At 35.7% G+C, this 22,749-nt stretch overlaps 1 protein-coding gene across 4 annotated transcripts in view; it reads right to left on the bottom strand.

Moving 5' to 3' along the window:
- Positions 1-560: 560 nt before the first annotated feature.
- Positions 561-22,749, bottom strand: part of LOC126215344 (coronin-2B-like) — a 123,951-nt gene continuing 101,762 nt past the window's right edge. For 3 of the 4 annotated variants that reach the window (XM_049942027.1, XM_049942026.1, XM_049942028.1), the window contains exons 12-14: positions 20,632-20,805; positions 5,125-5,220; positions 561-4,328 (exon numbers count right to left, since the gene is read on the bottom strand). In XM_049942027.1, the coding sequence (XP_049797984.1) occupies positions 4,200-4,328; positions 5,125-5,220; positions 20,632-20,805 (399 nt within the window). In that variant the 3' untranslated portion in view covers positions 561-4,199. The remainder of the gene's footprint in view (positions 4,329-5,124; positions 5,221-20,631; positions 20,806-22,749) is intronic. The other variant, XM_049942029.1, reaches the window with a different exon arrangement.

Here is a 22,749-nt window from a genome sequence, read left to right as displayed (position 1 = left end):
CTTTCTCAGTCTCTTTCCAAAACCTTTTCTTTACTTCATCCCAAAACAGTCAAACAGAATGGTGTGTGTGACTGGTAAATACTGCAGAAATCAGTCTTCTTTGCTAAGCTGCCAAAGCTTAAACCTTCTACTGAATTTGCTCTTATATGCTGATATGTAAATCAGAGAGAGAGGGGTAGCACTACTAAATGTTTAAGTACACACTACAGTTTTGTGGTAATATATCATACCTACACACATTTTTCCTTAAACAGATGACAGCCAAAAGTCTTACGGGTGGGTACCCAAAAACAAGCTGCAAACTAATTTCATATATGGTTAACTAACTGAGCAATTTGAGGGACAACATTTGGTTGGTGAAGTTCCCAAATTGCACTGCAACTGTACCCTTCTCTTTTCAGTTCATAAATTTCCCACCTTTTTTTGGGGAGGAGTTTCACTGAGGAACATTGACAGCTGTTATATGACAAGCAAACTGTAATCCAGGTAGAAACGAGGTATACATTGCTATTGTTCCAAGTAGAGCAGTGTCATGAATTCTTCAAATGATCACTGAATACAAAAGTGGTTTCTGCTTCTCATGTTTCCAGTGCAATATCATGATCAGTGATCCTGGAACTACATTCCACTTGCTCAGCCACAAATAATGACTACTTGTATGCACTGTGCCCCATGCTAATTTAGTTTATGTCTGACTGTGTGTAACAAGACTTTTGACACACTTCAATAATATGTTTGACTGCTTTTCAATCAACTTGCCTACAGCAGAAATCTAAACTTTCTTTTTTAAAGAAAGGATATTAATAAAGCTGATCTGGCAACTAAATTTTTCATGTAACTGTGTATTGAATGTACAGGATAAGACCCAACAGAAATTACTCTTAACATTTTTGATATCTTAACCCCTTAGATGTTTATATCATCATTTTTACTGTTAGCACTGATCTCTTACATTTTAAATTAACAGCTTGCAGTCACATTTTCTGTTGTATATTTCTATGCTTAAACTACCAAACAACAGTGCAGGACATCACACACATGTATGCCCGAGACAGGATTTGAACCTGCGACTGTAGCAGTCACGTGGTTCCGGACTGAAGCGCCTAGAATCGCTCTGCCGCAGCGGCCGGCAACAACAATGCAAAAACACGTTTTAATGCAACTATATTTTGACATGCGGTCCAGCTAACTTCCTGCCACAGGTAGGACCACACTTGGCACCACTCTGCAATATATAATCATTTTTATCTTTGAAGAGTTGCGCTATTTAAAAGTGAAAAAGAACAAGTTGCCTCTATATCTCCATATAAGAGTTAAATATTTCAAATTATTTGACCCCTTTGTATACTGTAGCAAGCCTGCAAATTTTTTTGACAACATTAAGCTTCAAACATTAAAAGTGTCTAAACTACACGTGTCATGGCATGGAATGCATGCTAAGTCTCATTATAAACTGGAACCACAGAAAATTGGATGACTATCTGTGACCAGTACACTCTTATGAATAACAGCTTTTGTAGAAGATACATCCCCTGAGATTGTATGGAGAGTTCTGACAGAAGAATATGTCAGCCTGAATTTATTCAAGGAACAATTAGTGCCAAGAATATTGCAGTACATGAGATAATCTATCACTTCTGCTGGGTACTCATAGTGTGTCACCTTCCCGAGTCCAAAAAATCAACAACAAAATGGTCCCCACATCCATGAACATAGATTTGTTACAGGTACAGAACTGAAGTAGTGGAGGCAGTATAATTTTACTTTATGAGCTTTTTAACTTACATTGTCTCAACACATTCTGTTCGAGAATCAATCAAGAAAGGAAAGAAAAACCTGACAGACGCAAAAATGAAATATTTCCCACATTCTGCAAAGAGCTTTGTTATAATGTGTAATGCTGAAGTTTCCCCCCTTCTTCTCCCCCCAAAGGGATCGTTATACAAATGTCTGCTTAATCACAATTTCAGAGACCTGTGGTATTCTACAACACCTGTTATTCAATACCAGGCCTAATGTTTAGAAGGAAAACCTGCTCTATGACGTATTCAAAAACTGAACATGAAGCCTACCAAATGCAATCAAATTTCCGTGAAACTTCCCGTCTGTATCACCCACAAATAGCTTGAGAACCACAAAGTTGTGCCTTATTTATGAAAGACAGTTTTCAATCTTTGGTAACTGAACAGCCTCTATTAGCTTTCTCAGAATCTTTTTTGCAAACATCACTTACTTATTTAAAACCAACTTCAAGCAATACTTCCCAATTTCCTTTACTCTTTAAACCTCTGATCTAAGCTATTCTGTTTCTTAAATGAAACTAGTATCAAATATATACTTACAAAATGTAACCAATATTTATATTAATGGTACGTTAGTTTCATTAAGATTTTCCAAAAGAACAATAGCAGCTATTTACCAGCTGCAAAGTTACACTAATTACATTCTACAATACGATAATATATTTTTAATCTCATATTTTGTTACTTGTCTCCACTCTGCAGATGTGCAATACGGATATGGCAAATAAAATCAGCAGAGCAAGATTTTACAAGTACTACAGACACACCCCATTAGCAAAACAACACTCTCAGCAAAATAAATGGCAGAAGAAAAGAGACAAGCTGAAACTGTGTGCTATACTGGGAATAACCCAGATACCTGAAGCAAATTCGGTTCAGTTTTTAATCAGACAGATATACATGTGTGAATTTATCAAGTATAAAACAGGTTGCCACAAATTCATTTAAACACACAATTATGCAGAAAAAGGTAATTTAACACTGCAAATAAATCAAGCACCTGCGTGCAATTTAAATGCACCCAATGAAATACAATAACTAATTATTTTACACAACAATGCACAAGAATAATTTGGGAATTTCAGTAGTTATACTTTTCCTACCTCATGGCTGTATCATTTATTTCGGTAGGAAAAATGCTACGTTTTAAGGTTGTCAGCCTGAGCTAAAATGCCAAATGATAAAGATTTCCTTCCAAGCAGTTTCACACAAATTTCTTGCCAACATACTGCACAGTTAAATAATTTTTATGATTAAGAATATTAACATTGGGAGATATGAAAATAGCTGAAGCTATTGTCAGGAAGAATAAAATCCACATTTACACAATTTTAAGTTTTTTGGTTAATAGTGTTCTTGTACAATTCAATTTATGACAGCTGTAGAATTAATTCTTAAAGTGGATTTTTTAAATTGTTCTTTATAACAAAAGTACTGAAAAAACCAATTCGAGTTTAAATACATGAACAAAAACTTAAGAGTAACAGAGCTATTTTTTTCTGTACCTCTCCTTAATATCTTTCAAGTTTCAACACTTTTTATTCCAACACAGCTGTTTCCTTTTCCTTTTAGGTATCTTGTGTACAAATTTATTTAAGTACATCAGGTAGTAATGGTATGAATTTAGTACGAGGCATATACTGTTAGTTACAAATGAAATAAATCCCAATAATATTACACATCATACATGTAACCTACAAACATTTTTACTGGTTATTCCTATTTTGGTAGACTATTACAAAGCAACTTTTCATTACAAGGGGGCAAGAAAGTCTTCCAGAACTTCTGGCGCTGTACGAAAAGGACACCACATGTCAAGACATGAATAACAAAAACAAATTACAAAAAAATGTTTCATATGATTCATACAGACATTTAAACAGTATTTTTAATTTACTCCATGTGTACTGAGTTAGAAATTAACATAAATGATGTGACTAACTTCTTTCAATTCACTGTTATCAAAAATGTAATACTAGAACAGTTACTTGCATATAATAAGAAACTTTGTTACAGCAAAGCAACACAGCAAGGAATATCGCCGAAACACTAACATTACACTACTCTCGAACTGATTGAATGTGTGCGCACGTGCACCGAGAATATGGCTTTGCTGGCAATGTTCTGCTAGCTTCCTCCAAAACGTGTGAGAAGCAGAATGTAGCTCTGTTTAAGTGCCCAACATTTGTCACTGATCTCCAGCACTTACAAAACAGCCCGTGTAATAGTGACAGGAACGTCGATAAGCTAATGCAGTCCATTGCCTCTTCACCTAGTCAAAGCTAGGTCATAAAATGTAAATAGTGTTAAAACAGCTTAAAAACATTAAGCAGGGGATTGCCAGGACCCCCCCTGGTAACATCGAAAGCTTCCAATCCACAGCTCCTCGCTGCACGTCTACTTGCCGAGCGCCTTGCGCAGCCGCTGCACTTCCTCTTCCAGCTCTGAGACACGCCTCTCACGGTTTGCCAGCTGCTTCTTGAGAAGTTTGAGCTCTTCGCACTGCCGAGAGTAAGCCCGCTGCAACTGCAGTAAGCAAAAATTTGTAACAGATGTCTTATTGCAATAATAAGAGCATGCAGCACAGGGTGGGTTACCAGTGATGGCCAATAAAAATAAGTTGTTAGATCTACGAAGAAATCTCTGCAAGGTGTTTAGTATTCTACCATGTGCTATACCAAAGTTCCCAAAATATATTAAAATTATGTTTACTGAACAACGGAAAAGTCAGCATGGAATAATGACGACATTATGAAAGGATGACAAAAGTCATTTACAAATAATGTGTTTCACATGGTTTATGCTTCATCAGATTTCGTGAAAAGGTATCAAGAGCATTTCATACCATCAGATAGCAAGGCGGTTGGTCAAAACTGATTGTGAAAAACCATCTACAACACATTTCCATCAGGATAGATCCACTTGGAAATAATGAACACCATTAAGAAAAGTGCAGCACAGACCCACACATAAACCTGATTTTCAGTAAATAATAAAATTAATGTGATGTGATAAATAAAAAGAAATAGAGCCGTGAAAAAATTGTGTGTGTGTGTGTGTGTGTGTGTGTGTGTGTGTGTGTGTGTGTGTTTGGGGGGGGGGGGGGGGTGTTCATAGCATGTGTGTTCAAGAACATCAAATTAATCTTCAATAGCTGTTACATTACACTGCTGGTGTAAAGTGTAGATCCTGCTTTACAGATAAAATAAAATAATAGGAGAGTACCACCAATTAGAGCATATACTAGTTTAGTAGCCAGGATCTGATGAAGTATTGCAAATGTGTATAAATGAATTCTAAACAGTAACAGCAAAATTAGTACCTGGTTTTGAGACTTTGGACTTCCATCCAAAGCGATGACTTCATCCCTCTCCTCCGACGATCGCTTGTATTCTTCATTCAACAAGTTGTTATTTGGCTGAAAAACATACACAATGTCAAAAACGAATTCCATTCACCCAAATCAAGGTATGTCAAAATAATATAAAATTCAAATGTTATGCAATTAGCCATATTCTGTATGGTACAAGGCTTGAAAATTCAATGAAACTTAAACAGAAGTGTTAATTAAATGGATTAGAAAATGAGAAATAAAAAAATAAGAAGAACGCAGACTGGCAATAGAGAAATTTGTTAACATTTCATGCAACTTCAAGTGTTAGATATTATTTTTCTGAAGGTATTTGCTCAACTGTAACCTAGAACAGAATTAAATGTGTTTGATAAATAGCATAGGCAAGAATTCCCAGGGGCAGGATTAACTTTTGAAACCCTCTGTATAGTTGTGTATGTTAGGTTCCCAGGTATCACACCTTCAACCATTCCTCCCGTTGGACCCTAATTTGCAAGTAATCAAAAGAGAGGGGGGGGGGGGGGGGAGACTTATTATGCATTGTGCTACAGAGATTTAAAAATATTTACAGTAAGCAGATTAGTGGTGTAGTGTAATGGCTAAGGTGAATTCCTCATATGAAGATGGTTGTCGATTTCAATTCTTTTCTGGTGCTTTGAAATATTTTATTTTTTAATCCCTGCAAAATTATTTTGATTTTGCTTTTTACTCAAATGGTTTACTTGCAAATACTTTATTTCTAATCCTCATTCTCACTTTAATCATGGCATTATCTTTTTTATTTTCTCTCATGGTGTCTTCATTTAATCTAGAATTTTGTTCATATGATTGTAATTAGTATTATTTATTTTCTTTGATTTGATTTCTTTTGTTTCGCCAGTTTATAATTTTGTCCACTACTTTCATTATTTCTGTTTTTCCATTTCTCTTGGCTTCCTTTTTAGTCATAACCCTGCCTTCACTTAAATCTTCATCTGCATTATTCAGACCATTGTTCAACAAGAATTTATGTTTTAAATCTTTGTGTTATGATTACAATCCAGAAAAATTTACATCTTGCAATGCAAAATTCAATTTTTACATCACTGCACAGTCAACATAAATTTAATCTTTTGTTTTTAATTGATAGTCTTTAAACATTGAAAATTATGATAGTTAAATTTAAAAAAAATTAAATTCATAGGTGCACTGTTTCCAAATGGAAAAACATGAAAGGTAGAAAGTTTGACAGCAAATCATAAAGTTAAAATGTTGATTAAAATAGCATGACATAGGTTTAGAAATAATAAAAGAATACATTTAAACCAATTAACTAAATAGAAATAATAATCAAAATCATTTCAATTAAGATTAAAAAATAAAAAAATCTCAAAGCACCTGAGTGGATTTTAACGCACAATCTTCCACATGTAGTTAACGCACTTTAACTGTTACGCTATGTTGCCATTCTGCTTACTGCTACTACTTTTGAAGCACTAGAGGATCACCCAAAATTACACAATTTCTTCTTGTTGACTACTTGCAAATGGGGGGGGGGGGGGGGGGGGCTGCCAGCATGAGTAGCTGCAGTGCGTTATATGTGGGATCCTAAACTTCATCACCATATGCACAGTTTAAGAAAACCAATCAACCCTGGCAACCTCTCCTCGTGTCTACCGAGGCACCGAATGCTGTGCTGTAAGTAGTTATCTCAGCTGAGATGGGTGGTGGGGAAAGAAGAGGCAGAGGGAGGGACAGCAGGTTAGGCTGTGCTTGGATGGAAAGGTGAGAGCAGAGACACAGGATCCATAGTTGGAATCCAACAGTGAGGTGGTCGAAACAGTTAGGCCAGCACCACTGGCGACTGATGAAGGACGGCACCTACATCATGACTGTCACAGTCACAGGTGCACTATGTAGCCCACACCTCCGGTGCCCAACTGAACTCGACAGGGCAGTACAGCTCCACAGACACGACAGACACATTTGTCGATCTGCCTATTGTTACTGTCTATGTGGTATAGGCAGGGCTGCGCCCCTGTACGTTCAGTCACCACACTTGACCTATATGCTTCATTGACCAAATACAGTCCCTGCACAACTTTGGAGGATGTTTGCTAATGGAAGAGTCACTGACAAGGGTGAATACCCAGGGGTGGTATAAACTTTTGAAACCATCCAAACAGTGATGTAGGTTAAGGTCTAAGGTATTCCGCAGCCATTCATCCAGATGGGCCCTTGTTTGAGAGTAATTGACAATAAGAAATTTTGGTATTTTGTGTGATGATATACAACTTAACAAAGAAATTTTATACAGATTGATTGTGAAGTATAATCATTATTATACAGGTCTCACATGAGGTCGTGGGTTCAAATCTCATCAGGTGCTTTGAAATGTTTGATTGTTAAATCTTGATTGGAATGAGTTTGATAATTATTTTTATACAATTACTTGGTTTAAATGCAATTTTCTTATATCTTTTCCTCTGTTCCATCATGTTAATCACCGTATTAACTTTTTCAATTACTCTCATTTTTTCTTCCTATCGTTCTTATTCCACTTTAAATCTGTGTATGTGAATTTAATTATTTTTGTTTATCTACCATAATATTTACATTGACAATCTATCACTTAAAAAACAAAAGACATAATAATATATTTATATTGACTTTACAGAGATGTCAAAATATATTTTTTCCTTATGAGATGTACATTTTTTTGGATGGTAATTGTCATAAAAACATTTGAAACAAATTCTTGTTGCTCTGTGTACAAAATAATGCAAGTGAAAATCTAAATTAAAAGAAAGGGTACGAAGTAAAATGACAGTCAATCAAATGCAGAACAGAAATAAAAATTGCAATAACATGGAGGATAATACAGGATGATAATGGAGAATTGGTACAAACAAAGAAAATTGTCAAGAATCAGCCAAATATTTCTCATAACCAGGTAAAAAAAAAAAAAAAAAAAAAAAGAGTAGTCACATTAAATAGCTCAAAACTAATAAGTCATCAAGAGAAGATGGAATTTTAGCTGAGCTACTGAAGAACCTTGGTCCAAATTCCTTAAGAAATTTTGCAGCCAAAAAATTGTAGAGGATTGGAAATGTGCACTAATCTGCCCATTGCACAAAAAGTAAGAGAGATCAGATGTAAACAATTACAGAGGCATTTCACCTTTGCCAGTCACTTATAAAATTTTATCTGCGTGTCTTCTAAAGAGAGCATAAGAACAGCTACAACATACAATTTCCTATTACCAAGCAAGCTTTGGACCTAATAAATCATGCTCGGAACAGATCTTTAATCTTAAAACTATTTTAAAAATTAAAGCAATCAAGTCAAAACCAATAGTCTGTACATTTGTTGATTTTAAAAAAGCACACAATTCTATAGACAGACAATCTCTATGCAATATTCTAGAAGAACGCAAACTAGACACCAAAACTCAAAAACTGAACGAACAAAGTCAGAACTCAAATAAAAAATTAAATTCATAGATGAAATTTCGGGACCAGTCTTAGCTAAAACAAGAGTAAGACAAGGAGATGGGATCTTGCCACTATTGTTCAACGTAGTTTTAGACAAAGTAATGAAAGAATGGGAAATTGAACTAAGAAAACAAAACTTTTGGAAACCAATCGAACTAGGAAGAGGTCAAGGAAAATTAAACATTACATACTTAGCATTTGCAGATGACTGTGATTCAAAATTACTGTGAAGAAAAAAAGAACGTGCAGGGACGGTTAGCCTGCAAATCTCCTTTGAGAAGACTGAATTCATGCGTTCCAAACTCCGAAACTTAAAACAAATTATGGTGAAATCAAGAGAGTCCAACATTTTAAATACTTCAGGGAAATTATTGAACCAACAGGACTTTAACAAATCGCACACACAAACAGATTGCAGAAAATTAAGAAAGCGTCAGGACTTGTTTCAAATTTGTATAACAAAAAATTCCTGTCAACAGGCCTTAAAATCAGACAACAACACAGTAATCAAGACGACAGTCACACATGCAAGTGACATACTTTCACTTAATTGAAAACTAGATTTACAAGAAATTAAGAAAATAGAAAGATTATTACAAAAATTCTAGGACCACAATACATACAAGATTGATACAGACTGCAAACCATCGAGACAACAGAAAAAGTATCAAAGATTGAAATTGACGTCAGAAAGAGATGAAGTTCTATGGACACCTAGACAGATTACCTGGTAACAGACTAACTAAACGTCTATTGCACTACGTGACATCCCTTAAAGCATCAATATCTTGGGTAACTGAAGTTAAGGAGGATTTGACAAAAGCAAAAATTGACATAACAAACACATCAGAGAGGGATACATTCAGACGCAAAACTGGTAATTGGAAGTTTATTCCAGAGATGGAACCAAAACCATACTGACCAAAGTGGACTGAAGAAAGGCCTTCAGGGAGAAAATACAGAAATGCTGTGGAAATAATACGAACCCTAAGAAAGATTGAAAATCACTTGCTTATTGTTCTCCAATGGGGACATTTGCTAATAATGATGATAATAATAATAATAATAATAATAATAATAATAATAATAATCATCATCATTACACTATGTAATCAAGAGTGTTGATCATTACTTTTTAAAGCAGTGCAGCATCACGTGAAATTCCAATTTTTTTTCCATTGATTATCCATAAACAAAGGCCCATTAGGGTGAATGGCTGCAGACTGTACTAACTGGGACTTTAACCAACGTCACCATATAAATGGTCCCAAAAAGTTTATCCCACTGCTAGGGAACTCATCTTCTGAACTGCGTACCGTCGAGCCTCCGGCAGCTGCCACGTGTCCACAGGTGCAAACCACGCAACTACGTAGCAAGCAAGTCGTGGTACACAGTGCAACAGTTGAAGGCATCTACTCATGTCCACATAGTCACGACTCCAGACGAAACTGCGCAAATTCTTTTCCACAGATGCCTACTTAGGTTGGCGCACTAGGCACTCCAACCTTTGATGGCCAGTTCAGCTCCGGGCTCCAACTGACCGACAGCCAGCAGCTACGAGACTCTGATATGGACCGACATCAACTGCTGCCTATTGAGGAACCATCTTACCTACACTGTGAACCCCACATGACACTCCATTTCCATCTCATTACCTTGTGCGACAGTGTTGTAACAACACTTTGCTGCTCGTCAGTGGAATGCTTGTGAGCTCCCAGCCTCGTGGAACTGTGCCATTACTTATCCTTCCTGCTCCATGCACATCTCTACACTTCTAGTGTGCACCTGATAGGCACTGTCAAGGATTGGCATTTCTGTTATCAAGTTGCGTGGGCATTCATTCTCAGAAGCTGTTTGTAGTTTAGTCATGTTAATAAATAATTTTATTGCAAAGTGTGTACTGTCATTTACACTACTCAGCTACAGTGTACCTCAGCCTTAGTGAGGCATTGTCCATTGGCTTTTGAGCACAGTTTTGCAGATGCGCAGGAGGATTTTGAATTATCATTTTTGCAAAACACAACTACCTCTTTATTCACACAAAGTAATGAGTGTTACTGATACGGAATCTCATACTGATACCACATTTTTACACTTATTGAATGTAAAATTTCATGTCTGTGTATCATCATCTCAGTTGCGTGATGCTATTCATGATTTCCTGTTTGAATGTTCACAGTTTTTAGTAACTGGCAGGATGTTACCAAGTGAAACATAAGTGATATCTGGGTTCTCTAAGGAAGCGTTATAGACCCTTTGATGTTCTTAATCTAAACAAGTGATTTCTGAGACAATCAGAGCACCCCCCCCTCTGATTGTTTGGAGACAATTCTGTCTAACGTCTAATGTAGTAATCAGAAGCTCAAAACGAACTGCAAAATGACTTAGACGAGACATCTGCATAGAGCAAAAAGTGGCAATTGGACCCTAAAAAAACACTAATCGTGAGATCCTCCACGCGAGTACCAAAAATCCTTAAATTTTGGTTGCACCGTAAATACCTCAGATTTATAGGTTGTAATTTCAACTGAATACCTATGGAGAAGAGTTACAAACAACAAAAATTCGAATCATCACATAGAAAATGTTGTGGAGAAGGTGAACCAAAGCCTGCACTTCATAATCTGCTCTGGAATATTATTCTGGGGTAAGCTCAAAAACGTGCTGTAGGAATAATATGTGGCACTTGCCAACAATCATTTCCTATAAATCTGTTTAAGGAGTTTGGGATTTTGATTACAGCTTCACAGTTTTCTGTAAATTACCCACTGCAGTGGAAATTGAACAATGAAGTAGATAATTACAATACCAGAAGAAAAAATGACATTTATTACTTAGCACAAAAAGGACTGCACAATGCTGCAACTAACATATTTGATCATTTAGCAAGTGATATACATTGTCTGACAGACAGAAAAGTAAAATTTGAAAACAAATGGAAAAGTTTCTCCTTTACAACTCCTCCTATTCTGTACAAGAATTTTTAATAGGGTAATGTATAAAACATGGCAGGTAGGAATTACTTACTCAAATCTGTACATATTTTAAAAAGTTATAACTGTTCAGTCTGGGGCCATATTTAAAAATTAATTTGGGATGTGAATGTAAAATGAATCATTTTGTATCATTTTGAATTATCATGCAAATGGTCCATGTAACATTAAACTATGAGTGTGCTGAAAAGCAAGGGCTCCAAAGTTTTAATGTGAAAACTCTTAAAGCCACTAGAGAGTTCCGAATTGTAGCATGTAACATGATGGTATGTAACATAATAATGGCAGTGTGTGAGAAACAACATGCCACAATTGAGTTTCGAATTCAAAAGTGTTTGTCCACACAAGGAGCACCCTCTCTTTCAGCTAGACAATGCCAGACCACATAGGAGTACTGTGACATCTGCAACAATCCAACACTTCAGGTTCACTATCACCAATCATCATCCATACGAGGTGTGTTCAAAAAGTAAAGTGACTTTATATTTTTTGTGAAAAAATATTTATTTACCCAACAATATTCGTGTTGTCCCCTTCAAACACTCCTCACAACCACTTTTTGGTATAGCCTTCAGTACTTCCAGTGTGACAGTTTTTATTTCCTCAATTGTTGTGATGCAAAAGCAATGGATTGTTTTTCCACAATTCTGGACATTTTCTGCTAACTGCTCCTCGCTAACAGCGCATAATGTCAAGGTAATACTCCTTATTGACCATACGACCTTGAGGCAAAAATTCATGATCCATTACGACAGGGTAATTGGAAGCGGAGGAGAAACAGTGAACAAAACTTTGACATTTGACCGAACTTGGCATGCTTTTTTCGGTCTTGGCTCTCTGGGATGCTTCCATTGGGACAATAGGGGTTCGGATTCAACATCACAACCATAAACCCATGTTTTGTCACCAGTTACGACCATTTTCAGCCAATCAAGATCATCACTGACGTCATTCAAGAGCTCCTATGCGATGCTCATGCGACGAATCTTCTGATCAAAATTGAGAAGTTTTCAAACAAACTTCACTGACACACGTCTCGTGCCCAAATCATCTGAAAAAATTGAGCTCACCAATATGCCAACATCCTCAGCAACTTCTCTTATGGTAGTTTGACAATTTTCCAAAAGGGTCAATCCAAGAAAAAAAATAATTGGTTACTTGACCATCTCATCTCAGAAAGAATTTGTATTTGCTGGATGAATTCCCCAATGTTTAGTAGTTACAAAATATTTTTAAAAAAAGATTTTATTGTTTATTATTTTGAAATTGCGGCCGCATTTGTCCCAGGCCGCATGCGTTTTTTCTTATTTGCAAGCATCTACATTTTTTACAGTTATTCAGTAGTGGATTGTCCTAAGCCTTTCAGATAAAATGCATTTAGTTCAACACACACTGGGCTATAAATTGACATCATTATCACTTAGATGAATGTATTCTTTAATATATTTTTAATAGTTCAAAGTTATCAGCCACAAATTTAAAAAAAACTCAATTTTTGAACAGAAGTTTTCCAAAGAGAGATTAATTTCTCAGCTTTAATATTTTTTCTGCTATTACACTGTATAGTATAGTTACTTTTTATAGAGTATCAATGGTGAGCAGTTTGCACTTAAAAAATACATTATTTTAAAAAATGGAATTTTTTAATTTTGTGGCCTGCAATATCTTTGTTGGGGGACCAAACAAAAATCTGAAAATTTCACCTTTATGATATCAAACATCAGTATACATTTCAACTTTGTAATTTTTTTTCCTTAAATTCCAACTGAATCTCAAACACAAGTAAAAAATACGATTTTTAACATCTGCGATATCTAGGCTTATGGAATAAAATATATCAGTTACTGTATATAATTTAATCATATCTATGATAACTTACTTTTTTTAAAAAAATAAGCCTACTAATTACATTACACTGTTCTCTTGTTGTTTGTTTTTAGTACATCGATCATTGTACATTTGAGAAATTGGTTCAATCAGTTTGGGTGTTAGATTATAAGTTCACCCAGTCACAATTTTAAATTCCATGGGAGACAGCTTCCTTAGTACATGCGTAAGTGGCATTCAAACTTGATTCTTCTCAATTTTTTTTAAAAGATGTCCTTGGTCCTGTAGGGTGATAAAATACAACATGTACATCTTGGTTTTGACAATCAATATTATCAACTTTGCCAATCCACCACTGTTCATCGTAAACACAAGCCACTATGTCTTTATTTTGAAGAACCAGTTGTACATGTTTTCCACAATGATTAAGTTCACTATCAGGCGAAGTTGATGTGATCTTACACTTCAGTAAGTTGTGTGAGTGGGGTACAAAACAATGAAAAGATCGAGTGCCTTTACTCTTCTGACAAGTGTTGTACCTTTCCTTCAAGACACTGTCATAGACTTCTTGTATTTCCTCACATTGTACAAAAACATAGGTAATTCCTTTGATGTGTTTTTTACAGAATTCAAACATTTCTTGAGGTGTTACGATATGATTGTCATTGGTCCGCAATAAAATAATGCATTTTCAGATTTTCAAGGTTAGCCACCAACACTTCAAAAAATTCTTCTCGTGATTTTATGACTGTCACCATTTCAGTTCTGTCTTGTGTCACCCACTGTTTGTATTTTATATTGTGAGGCATCAAATCGTCTTCTTCGGATTCTTCAAACATGTCAAGTAATGCTTGCCTGGACAATCTTCACATTCTCCCTTGATCATACAATCGTAACTGTCAATATTGGTCTTTACAGTCAACTCTAAGATTGGCCCCATCTATCATCAACTTTACGTTTTGATGATACAAACAAACACAAACATTACGGGTGCCAGATGCCCCTGCAACAATACACCATCTTAGTATCAACTCTTAAAACTTTAATCTTCCAATTTTAATGTCAGGATTATCTTTTTTAAATTCAGTGAATAGTTCATTTAAATCACACAAAGTAACCTTTCTTGTCCTTGAATCTTCGAACCATTTTCTTTCACAGAAACACAGTCTTTTTTGCAAGACATCAAACGGCTGTTATTGTCATCATCATAATACTTAATAACTTTATTGATTGTGTTTTCATCTACCAAATTAGATGCACTTTTCTTTTGTAATGCTGGTAAAATTCCCTGTGCTTTTACAAACTGCCTTGTTAACTTAAAAACATGTTCTCACACACTAAATTCATCGCTAACTTTTGCTTTACACCAAGAATTCAGCAGTAAACTGATAATCTTAATTTTATCCTCTTTGTTTAAAGTACTGCGTTTAGTTTTTAGTTTTAATGAAATTTCCAAATTCTTTTCGACTGCAGCTGCCACTTTCTCAATTTCTGTATTCAAGGCATTTGGTCTTTTATCTTGACTTAGTTTTCTAATTTTACTAGCAGGCGATATACCCAGGATTTCACAAGCTGTATCTACTTTTTTAATGGTTGCTAATAAGTCACAAAATTCTGTATCTGAGGTTTCACTATCCTTTCTCTTGTGAGTTATAAATACCTTAGAATAACATGTTGGACACAATGATTTTCCTGGTATGAGACTGACAAAAGGGCTTTTATTTTTAGAATAACGATCAAATGTTATTTCTCGCAGACCTTTTGTTATAGGTTTTATAGGTTTCTTATGTTTCTCAAAAGGGTCCATGCAAGACTGACCAAAAATGTGATGAAATTTTTTTAAGTATTTCATTTCATGCTACTTGCATGTTGATTTGACCTCTGGGCCGAGTTGTAAGTAAAACAACACTTTTTCTTCTTCACTGTAATCTTCGATTAAAGTAATGTCTTTAAGATACAGTCCATATACACTTTTATGACGTGCTTCATTAATAATAACACCAACAGAACACTGAGACACTATTTTTCAACTGCACACTTCAAGAACTTCTAACTAAATAAGTGTGAGTGGACAATTGTTGGTGTAAGGGGGAAGACAACACACACACACACACACACACACACACACACACACACACACACTTGTATAGGCTTGCCGATGCAATTGTTAGCCTGCTGAAACAATTACCATAGCATTGTTTTGACAAATAATCATTAGCTAGTGTAATGTGGTGTGTTACATTATGCAATTGGTATACTTTATTTGATTGGCCTACCAGATATAGCAGATGTTAAAAAGTGTATTTTTGACAGATGTTTGTAATTTTTTTCCAATTGAATCTCAAAGTTGAAATTTATTCTCAAGTCTGATATAAAGGTCTATTAACTGTGAAATTTTCAGATTTTTATTTGGTCCCCCAACAAAGATATTGCATGCCACAAAATGGAAAAAACTAAAAAATGCCATTTTTTAAAATAGTGTATTTTTTAAAGTGTAAGCTGCTCACCATTGATACTCTATAAAAAGTAACTATACTATACAGTGTAATAGCAGAAAAAATATTAAAGCAGAGAAATTAGTCTTTCTTTGGAAAAGTAGTGTTCAAAAATTGAGTTTTTTTAATTTGTGGCTGATACCTTTGAACTATTAAAAATACATTAAAGAATACATTCAGCTAAGTGATAGTGATGTTAATTTGTAGCCCAGAGTGTGTTGAACTATTTGCATTTTATCTGAAAGGTTTAGGACAAGCCACTACTGAATAATTGTAAAAAATGTAAATGCTGGCAAATACGAAAAAACGATGCGGCTTGGGACAAATACGGCCACCGTTTCAAAATAATAAACAATAATTTGTTTAAAAAAATATTTCTGTGACTACTAAACATTGGGGAATCCACCCAGCAAATATAAAATTTTTCTGAGATGGTCAAGCAACCAGTGCTCTGGACCACTTGGTATGGATTGACCCAAAACAATTTTCTTCACAGCTTCAACGTTATCATCTATTGATGTGCTGAGGTGTCCAGAGCGAGGTTCATCATTGGCATCTGCTTGACACTGGAGGAGCTTGTACCACATGCAATTTTTTTTCTTCCCCTCCTTACAGCAGGCTTGCCATATGCCACTGTCAATATTTCAAGTGTTTTAGAGCACTTGATTCCATTTTCCCTCAAAAATTTGATGCAAATTATTTGCTCCATTTTTCATAATAATCGAACATCGCCGAGCATACGAAACTATGTCTAATCTTGTTATCTGTCAAAAACGAACTAAGTATGCTGTACACTTGAAACTGTGAACATATGTTCGAGATACGTGGGGTGGGGGATTGAAAAATCACCTTACTTTTCTGAACAGCCCTCATACAAGCCCAATTGATCTGTTTCCAAAACACCTTTGAAGACTTCAATGTGATGAAGCACTACAAAGTGAGGTGAGGTTATGACTGTAGATTGTATTTTATTGGTCCTGTTGTCTACATAGCAGCTTATGCGTAAGACATTGGACAAGTCAAGTTATAAATATACAGGCTGAAAGCAATTTCAAGGCATACATATTTAAGCTTACAATAACACACTTTACACGTAAGTATTTATATAACACATTTCATAAATTTAAATATTCTTCAATGGAGTAAAAGCAGTGATGCTGTAAATATGACTTTAGAGATTTTCCAAATGTATTGACCTCAGTGATAGCTTTTATGTTTTCAGGAAGTTTGTTATAAAGCTTAACTCCCATGTGAAAAGTACCTTTTTGGCACAGTGCTGTGCTGATTTGAGTCTATGTAAGTTTCTGTTTTGTCTGGTAAAGTGCTCATGTATATCACAGTTTTTATGTAGTCTCTGGTCCTTGCCTATTACATTTAATTTAAAGAACAAAAGGGTTTCCATAATGTATACACACGGTAATGGGGGAATACCAGATTTCTTAAACAGGGGTTTACAAGAGTCTCTAGGCTTGCACCGAAACAAGATTCTAATGGCCCTTTTTTGTAGTTTAAAAGTGCTATTAGCTATTTTAGAGTTTCCCCAGAAGGTGACCCCATATCTAAGACGAGAATGAAAGTATGCATGATATGCATTCAATACTGTTTTCTCACTACAGCATGATTTTAATGAACAAAGAAGATAACATGTTTTGCTCAGTTCTGCATTGAGATATTCAATATGCTTATTCCATCTGATGTTACTCTGCAGCCAAAGTCCTAAGAATTTGGTTTCAGTACTGTTACCAACTGGTTCGTCATTGATAGAGACTGATGGGTGAACATGTCCTTGTTAGGAACATTGTGGAATTTTAGAGCAACAGTTTTCTTACTGTTTATTACAAGCTGATTACTCTGTGCCCAGCTGCTAAGTTGTTTCGTGACCGTGTTTACTGTCTGCTGTAACTGTTCATCATCATCTCCTTTTAGTATAATCGTGGTGTCATCTGCAAATATGATTGATTTGTGTGCATCAATATTTAAGCTTAGATCATTTATGTACAGAAGAGACAGAAGGGGTCCCAATACGGATCCTTGGGGTACACCACGTTTTATTTGTTTATAGTCAGATAAGTGATTAGATACAGTTTTTAGTTCAATATTTGTGTGCTTGACGCACACTGCCTGCATACGATTTGTCAGGAAGGAACTGATCCACTTGTTGGACAGACCTCGAATACCACATCTTTCTAGCTTTGATAGCAGAATTTTATGGTCCACCATGTCAAAAGCTTTTGACAAGTCAATAAAGACTCCTATTGTTTCCTGTTTTTTGTCCATCATGTTTAGGATGGAATTGATGCACTCATAGACAGCAGTTGTCGTTGACCTCTTATTTCTGAATCCATGTTGTTCATTACATAGGATGCTGTTTTTATTTATAAATTTCATAAGTTTCTCATACATAACTTTTTCCAGTACTTTAGAGATGCAGGAGGAAATTGTGATGGGTCTGTAGTTATTTACATTGTCTTTATCCCCTTTTTTATATACAGGAATAACTTTTGATGTTTTTAACACATCAGGGAAAGTGCCTGCCTGAAGTGAGCAGTCGCATAAATGTGTGAGTACTTCAATTAGGTTTGATGCGCACTTCTTTAACATTGTTGCAGGTATACCATCAATACCTGCCGATTTGGAATTTTTTAGTCCTTTTATTGCTTTAGCTACTTCATCTTGTGAAACAGAACTGATGTACATTGATCCTCTACATGCACTTATTTTATATTCATTTGCCTGGATGCTCTTAAAGTTTGATTGTAACATATTTTCAGCAACACCTGTGAAAAAGTTGTTGAATGTGTTGGCTACTTCTAAGGGGTTTGTTACTTTTTGATTTTTATGTGATAGTGTTATATTTTTCCAAGGTTGTCTGTATTCTCCACATTCTTTTTTTTATAACACTATACATAGCCTTTGATTTATTAGCTGAATTATAAATGATTTCATCATTATGCATTATTTTTGCTGCTTTTATTACTTTTCTTAATATTTTGGTGTATTTTTTATAGTATGCGCGTACTACAGGTGAGGAATTTTTTGAGTTACATATTTCATGAAGTAGTCTTTTCTTCTGGCATGAAACCCTTATTCCCTTTGTGATCCAGCTGTTTGTTCTAGAGTTTCCCCGTGTGGTTAATGTTTTCAGTGGGAATGCAAGTTCAAAGAAATGGGTTAATGTATCAATGAAAGTGTTGAATTTTTCATTTATATCGTTCATTTTGTACACTCCTAGCCATTTTTCTTTCTGTAATAAGTTGTTGAAGTAGTTCACATTATGCTGGTTATAGCTTCGATATGCTGTTCTAAAAGACATGCTGTTAATAATACTGCCTTGTACTTTTATGCTTAATATTTGAGCAAGATGATCACTAAAACCTGCATTGAAAATTTTTAGTGAGGTGTTGTGTAAACTCTTCTTTACTAGAAACTGATCAAGAGCTGTTTGACAAGTTTCTGATACTCGGGTAGCTGCTTTTACTTCAGCCTATAAATTGTAGGACGTTGCAAGGTTCAAAATGGTTTCCCTATTTCCACTATTCGTGAGGAAGTCAATATTGAAGTCACCACAGATTATCAATTCACAATCCATTTTATTTACTTTATTTAGCAATGACTCCATTTTGTTTAAGAAAAGTTCAAAATTCCCGGACGGTGATCGGTAAACTGTAGCAATAACCAGGTTGAACTGAGTAATTTATATAGCTGCAATTTCATAATCCTTTTCGACATTTGCCCTAGTTAAGTCAGGTAGTGTAATAAAATCTACATTATCCAACAACACAGTCAAATAGTCTACAGTGGTCTCTCGTTGGGAGAAATGTGTTCATTTCCAGGGTGACCGTTGAGAAATAAATATGTAAACATGAAGAGTAAAGATGTATAATGTTAAGAAAGTTAGTTTGATTTAAAAAGCTTTAAGAGTTTTCACATAAATTCAGAGGCATTATGTTTCAGCACACCCTTGTAACTAACTATTGGTAGAACAATTAGAAGGTGCAACAAATGTTTAATGCTATATGGGCGTATCACATAAATAATGAAGACATACCCAATTATACTGGTGACACAAAGAATATATGGCACAACATGACTAAAAGACGAAATTAGCTAACAGACAGAACCCTGAAGCATCAAGGATTAGTAAATTTTGTGATGGAGGCAAGTGTGGGAGGGGGGGTAAAAATTGCAGAAGAGACCAAGGGTTGATTTCACTAAGCAGGTTCAAGTTGATGTCAGGTGCAGTACTTATCCGGACATGAACAGGACAGGACAGAACAGAACGCTGCATCAAACTAGTATTCAGACTGACGAAACGGCAACAACAAGAACAACATGTACTATGTTACCCTACCACAATATTATTGCATTTGGCCTCCTATAGTCATCATTGGAACACACAGTGACGTTGCAGTAAACAAGCACAGTACTGACTAAGGAAAGTGCGTCATACTGTGAATGATTTCGAGAAAGTTGTGCATGTACTATAAGAGGTTCAACTTGCCCTTGTGAAATATCATGATAAAAACTCACGAAAAGCCGAATGAAGTGGTCTCACTCCCAGGTGCAATAATATTATGGTCGACTAAAACTACTCAAAATCTCATACTGATACGCCTCATTGTTAGCGAAATATTACGAACATTGCACTACAGGTAATTTCCAAACCACGAAAAGGTGCTGGGTACTAACCTGTCCAGATGCTCTGTTTGCAAACATCTGCTGCAGCTGCTGGAATTTTGTGGTTTGGTTGCTTTGCGTACTGACCTGTCCAGATGCTCTGTTTGCAAACATCTGCTGCAGCTGCTGGAATTTTGTGGTTTGGTTGCTTTCCGTCTTCTGGCTCTTCTCTGTAGGAGGGCTAACCTGTGATATAAAGCATGTAGTGTACATTCAGCATATGGAAGGCAAAACATTATGAGTAATACATATAATTACGTTACATATACAAGGTCAAAAATTAGAAAAAAGGTGAATGAGGAACATTATACAAACCCCAGGTAAAAGAAAAATCCAGCAGAGGAGATCTTGAGTCGTAGACAGGCACAACAAAAAGACTGTTACACATTTGAGCAGGCCACTGAGGCCAGAGACAATGGTTATGTATGTGTGTTAGTTTTGCTTGTGTGAAATTATGTGTGTGTTTTCTGCTTTAGACGAAGGCCTTTTGGCTGAAAGCTTAAACATACAGCAGTCTTTTCGTCATGCCTGTCTGCAACTCAACATGTCCACTATACAGTGAGCAGCAATCTGTCCTTTCCTATAACAATGAATCAATCTATCCTTTTCATAATACTGAAGTCAAAACCACACATTTCTTACATAAAATATCCTCAAATTTGCGATATAATCCAAGCACTGTGTTGCCCTGTCATAATTTCCCTTCCCTTCTCATAAGCACTGTGTTCTATTAATTCTCCCTCCTCAAAGTAGTACTATTGTAAATTGTGCATACTATAAAAAATATAAAGAACAGTTATCAAAATTATAGGTGGCAATGTGTTGTGCTCTGAAATCACATTTAAATTTTAGTTTGCATTCTCATATATCTTACCAAAATGATGTATTGTTTCCCTATCACCTGTCACACTGTAGGAATTTCTTCCTAGAGTAACAATTTTCTGAACAAGATCAACTGGAAACAGAGCATTTGCTTACTGGCAGGTATTGCACTGCACCTAGAGAGACTGAAGACTATTGGACACACCATCACTCCAATGAGAAGTATTAGCCAACACTTAATGAGATACTTTACCCACTTGCCACAAATGTTAGCACTTCTACACTGCGATGAATAACATGAAGTGCTACCCAAAAATTCTCAAAATTTGTACGAGCCCTACTTACAAACGTTAGTACAACCAAACATCACTAAGAGCAGCGTAATACATGTTTCGTGCATCAGTATGCCTAGTGGTTTCAATCTTAGTGGGCATGTTTATTGTTGTCGAGCAGTTTCCCATTTTGACGTTTGCTCGTGTTTGCAATTTTACAATGGCCAACCTGAGAGGACACAGTTGCTGTATCAAGTTATACATTAGTGCAAGCATTCATTAATGACGTGACCAGACACAAACATATGACTGGTTTACACATTTTAAAAATGGCTGGATATCTACTGATAATGTTGATGATTGATTGAGAAGACCATCTACCAGCACGACACCAGAAAAATCAGTACTCTTTGGAATGCGACTATGAAAGAGTGAAGGCAGACCATCCACGACATCTATAACATAGTGGGATTATCATATCACACGTCAGTGGATTTTGTCAGAAAAATTGAACACGAGAAGCATTGTTGCAAAGTTCGTACTATGACTGCTTAGTGATTATCAGAAAGCAAAACATGAATGTCTGCAGGGAAAAGAAAGAACTCCAAATTGATTCAGATTTTCTTTCTGATGTCATTATAGGTGATGAATCGTCCCGAAGGTAGGGACCATTTCACCTCAACCAAAGAAAGCCTGTCAAGTTCAGAACAACATCAAATCCTCAATGTTTTGTTTCTTTGATACTGATGGGATTATCCACATACATCGTGGTCAGATGAGTAATGGAGAACTCTTTCACAACATCCTAAAGTGGCCTAAGCGAGGATGCGAGAAGGAAACATCTGGGGTTGTACTTAGTGTTAGATTTTGGGGACTTTTAGGTAGCATTTCTTATATGAGGGGTACGTAGTCACAATTATGACCTAGAAAAATAAAGTTACTTAATTAATGTTTTGTTTGTTTGCTGATATATACGAGTGCCCTGGTAGACATTAAAGTCTTCGTGCCACAGTACTGTAGCACACAACTAGAGGAA

This window comes from Schistocerca nitens, chromosome 12 (genome assembly GCF_023898315.1).
Source record: "Schistocerca nitens isolate TAMUIC-IGC-003100 chromosome 12, iqSchNite1.1, whole genome shotgun sequence".
Lineage (NCBI taxonomy): Eukaryota > Metazoa > Arthropoda > Insecta > Orthoptera > Acrididae > Schistocerca > Schistocerca nitens.
The sequence above is the reverse complement of the archived record's forward strand: the minus strand, read 5'-3'. Positions and strand labels throughout refer to the sequence as shown.